The sequence below is a fragment of the Sinocyclocheilus rhinocerous genome, unplaced genomic scaffold (assembly GCF_001515625.1).
Source record: "Sinocyclocheilus rhinocerous isolate Xijiao unplaced genomic scaffold, SAMN03320098_v1.1 scaffold3102, whole genome shotgun sequence".
NCBI lineage: Eukaryota > Metazoa > Chordata > Actinopteri > Cypriniformes > Cyprinidae > Sinocyclocheilus > Sinocyclocheilus rhinocerous.
Window position 1 is genome coordinate 373,539 of NW_015654111.1, and position 3,821 is coordinate 377,359.

Sequence of the window (3,821 nt, forward strand, 5' to 3'; positions counted from 1 at the left end):
GTATATATATATATATATATATATATATATATAGAGAGAGAGAGAGAGAGAGATAGATATAGATATAGATATATAGATATATATATATATATATACTGTATATATCAAATAAAAAATTGGTTGTATATAAAACCAATAATAATATGCTAAAAAAATACAGAATACAAAATAAAATAATAATACAAAATACAGCTCCATGGCCAGTAAGTATTATTTATGGGCATTACATTTTCTCAATTTAGGCCGGTACTACAAAACGTTTTGGACCCTGGTCCTAACTGTAAAGTTGAATCACAGATGTTACACCAAATGACTGACTGACACTCACTGCAATGAATGGGATTAGGTCAGAGAAAGTGATTTACCTCTACTTGTGCTGATATCTTCCATACCAACAGTGTGGCCAATCAGATGGTATTGGTTGAGACGTGATCCTTCCTCTGCCACTACCACAGACATGCCAGGGCCTTTAGTCCATTTATACACCACTTCTGAGATAGGGTAGGCATCTGGAAAAACACACAGTAGTTTACACTTATGATAACCGTTATTAACCAGACTTTGCGAGTACCTGGAAGATTAGTTCAAATTAAATGCAATCTGTTTAGTCCCGTCTTTGAATAAGGTTGCATAAGTGTAACCCACTCTTGATTGTACAGTCATTGTCAGTTGATTGCATTGCGATTTACATGCAGGCAACTTTCATTTCTCAGATTTAGGAGGTACAGTGTCTACACCTGTCAATCATGGGGAAATATCAGCTTCCTTTATTAACAGGGAGCATGTTTTTCTGACTCTGCCAAGTGTAGAGCTGGGGTAATAAATTTAATCATCTGCAACTGTGTTGAAAAATAGGATCAGACCATGAGGGTTAAAAAAAGAGATTTTCATAGACACCTGCACCTCAGTTGAAGACAACTAGAGGAACACCTCAATAAAGTGGCACAACCTGAAGAGATAGCAAGTCTTTGCATATGTTAAAAAAGTGTAACCTCTGTATAGTTATCCTGCAAAAAAGCAAGAGATCTAAAAAAAAAAAAAAAAAACAGCCACTCCTTTTAAAACACTGATCCACAAAAACCTTTTTTTTTCAATTTACATTTTATTTTATAATTCACTATAATTATTTTTATTGTATATTTATGTATTTTCGTTAGTTTATTTTGCAAACTGTAATCAACTCATATTCAACACAATGTGAAACAAAATTTTCAGTAGATGCTAGTTTCACATAAAATAGCTGCAGCTTTACAGTTTCTTAACACTCCATTTTTTTTCCCTTTCGCCCCCTCCCACCATCGTGACATTCAATCTTGAAGCACAACATTAATCCTGCCACTCTCACTCCACATGTCTCCATCACAATTAAGATTGACTTCGACCATCTAGACTGAGGGATTATTCTGCCAACAATCTACACACACAGATGCACGTAGCCTTAGATACCCCTAGCAAATTCCTGCAAACTAATTCACAATTTACAAATTGTCAGTCTCACCACCCCCACTCCTCTATTCTTCCCCTGACTAGGAAAATCAAACTCGCTATCCACTTTTAGGAAGCATTCAAACACAGTTCAGTTATAGTGAAAGCTCTCATCTGCGTCTTGGGTACCCCTACAGATAATGATGTACTTTTACCAAAAAAACGGTGCCAAATTGCCTTGGATGGTCGCAGAAAAGGCTTTTGCATGTTGAAATGCTGTAATAATATAAGGTATTATGTAAGGCATCATAGGCAAGTAGCTTCTAGGCCATTCTCAAAGACACTTCTCAGAATGGATAGTCCACTTGAGGACAAGTCCACACATTACCTGTTAAGACTCTATAGTGGCACCAGCCAAATGAGATTGTAAAGGTAATACTGAGTGCTGGGACAGAGAGCATAGTTAGGTAGTTAGTTCAAAATGCTGGCAAGTCCTATAATTTTCTATTTTTAACTACAGTATTTTACACAACACTTTGTTATGCAACACTTTTGGGACAAATGTACTGTATTTTTACTGTTAACTGTATAAAGTTCTATAAACAACTCACAGTGGGTTTTATTCATGAAAAATGCACAGAATTGTTTAATATTTATACATTTTTTGCATTTAAATCAATAGGTAGATTTACACACAAATGGGTTTAAATACAATTTACACAAAAATGCTGTGTGTTTCATAAAAAAGGCCCAATGTTTTTATAGAAAGGAATCAATCTCTCTAAATGTTTAATTGTAAAACATCTTCCTCTGGTATTTTTATTACATTTGTTGCTATAGTGATAATTCCTATATTTTCCTAAGCATTGAAAAATCAAGTATCTCTGAGCTGATATCAAGTTTGTATTCTGTGTTATCTCCCTTTCTGACACACAAAAACAGAGAACATTACTGCTGTCATCATTATTGTGGATTTATGGTATGAACCTTTACCGACTGTGTGTGACATTTCAGACTTTTTGAGAACCCTGAACAAAACCTGAAACTCTTTTTTTAAGGGTTAGATATCAGTTCTCCTAAAGACAGTGTTTGAAGTGGAAATTATTGTATAATTATAAAGGTACAGTAATGAACAACATGTGCATGAGGAAAATATAGATTTTGTGTGTTTATATTATACCCAAAGCACTGTGGGAGATGTTATTCTTACTTTTTTGACATACTGTAGTCTGTAAGACATTAAGGAAAGAGCATTTGATAAACCAAAGGAAGTGACAAGGTCTAGCTAACAGAGGACAAAATATTTCTCATAGGTCAAAGGTGAAGACTTGAGGGAAACAAACGTAGCTCTTCATTACGACAGGGTCACCACAGCCCAAAGAGAAAATAGCCTGTAGAATAACCTTCTTACTCACACATGACTGAAATGCTTTCCAGTAAAATGAAATCATTCAGTGTGGATTGACTTGACAGAATGTGTGCGCGCATATACAGGTTTGGCTATACTCGAGTGCCAAAATTTTGGGAAATGTCTTCAAAAATAGAGTGAAACGTCAAACACCCACAAAGTGGTCCTCACTTGATGAGATGTCCTCATTAATACAGTGAAACCATGTGTGTGTGTGTGTGTGTGTGTGTGTGAGCTTATTTTATTCCAAGTCTAAATCAATTTTATATTTAATGTCAGAGTTTTCATTTTGCTTGTGCATCTCATTTACAATCCACTCTTGTTTTTAATGTAATATTGAATGCCTTTCAGCATTTCAAATCAATAACAATGTAAAGTAACTTAAAGAACTTAAGTAGCACTTAAACAATTAATTCATTCAACAATTCATGTTTAAATAAATAAATAAATAAAAAATAAATAAATAAATATCTCTTTCTCAAACATTTGCTAATAAACAAGCTAGAATAAATGTAGTCAGTGTTTAGAATTCCTCTCCAGATTTTACCACAAAAATGGCAGCATAAGTAATATAAACTCCATTTATACAAAGAAATAACAAAAACAGCACTCCCTCCTTTTTTACAAACACCCACACCTTTCAACCTGTCCCTATAAAGCCTGTCTTTCTTAACACTGAGATTATGAGGCTTGGCTGCCCTAAGGTGACCCTAATACTCTACACATCAGCTAGTGACATCTTTAGCCATTAGCTAAGCAGGTTGAGAAGCAAACACAGTATTCTTAAAGCTGCAGGATATGTTTGTGATTATAAGGTTTGGTTGTTGAAATGCCGTTTTGTATGTGTGTGTGTGTGTGTGTGTGTGTGTGATGTGTGTACCTGTTTTTCTATTCTGGTGGGGACTTAAACCTGAATACACACAGACTCATGGGGACTCATGTCACGGTGGGGACCTCAATTGTGGTCCCCACGGGTACAAAAGCTTAT

At 35.0% G+C, this 3,821-nt stretch overlaps 1 protein-coding gene across 1 annotated transcript in view; it reads right to left on the bottom strand.

The window, feature by feature from the left end:
- Nucleotides 1-3,821, bottom strand: part of LOC107716968 (gamma-aminobutyric acid receptor subunit alpha-5-like) — a 19,442-nt gene that overhangs the window by 11,607 nt on the left and 4,014 nt on the right. The window contains exon 2 of the mRNA XM_016523611.1: nucleotides 366-509. Within this exon, the coding sequence (XP_016379097.1) occupies nucleotides 366-509 (144 nt within the window). The remainder of the gene's footprint in view (nucleotides 1-365; nucleotides 510-3,821) is intronic.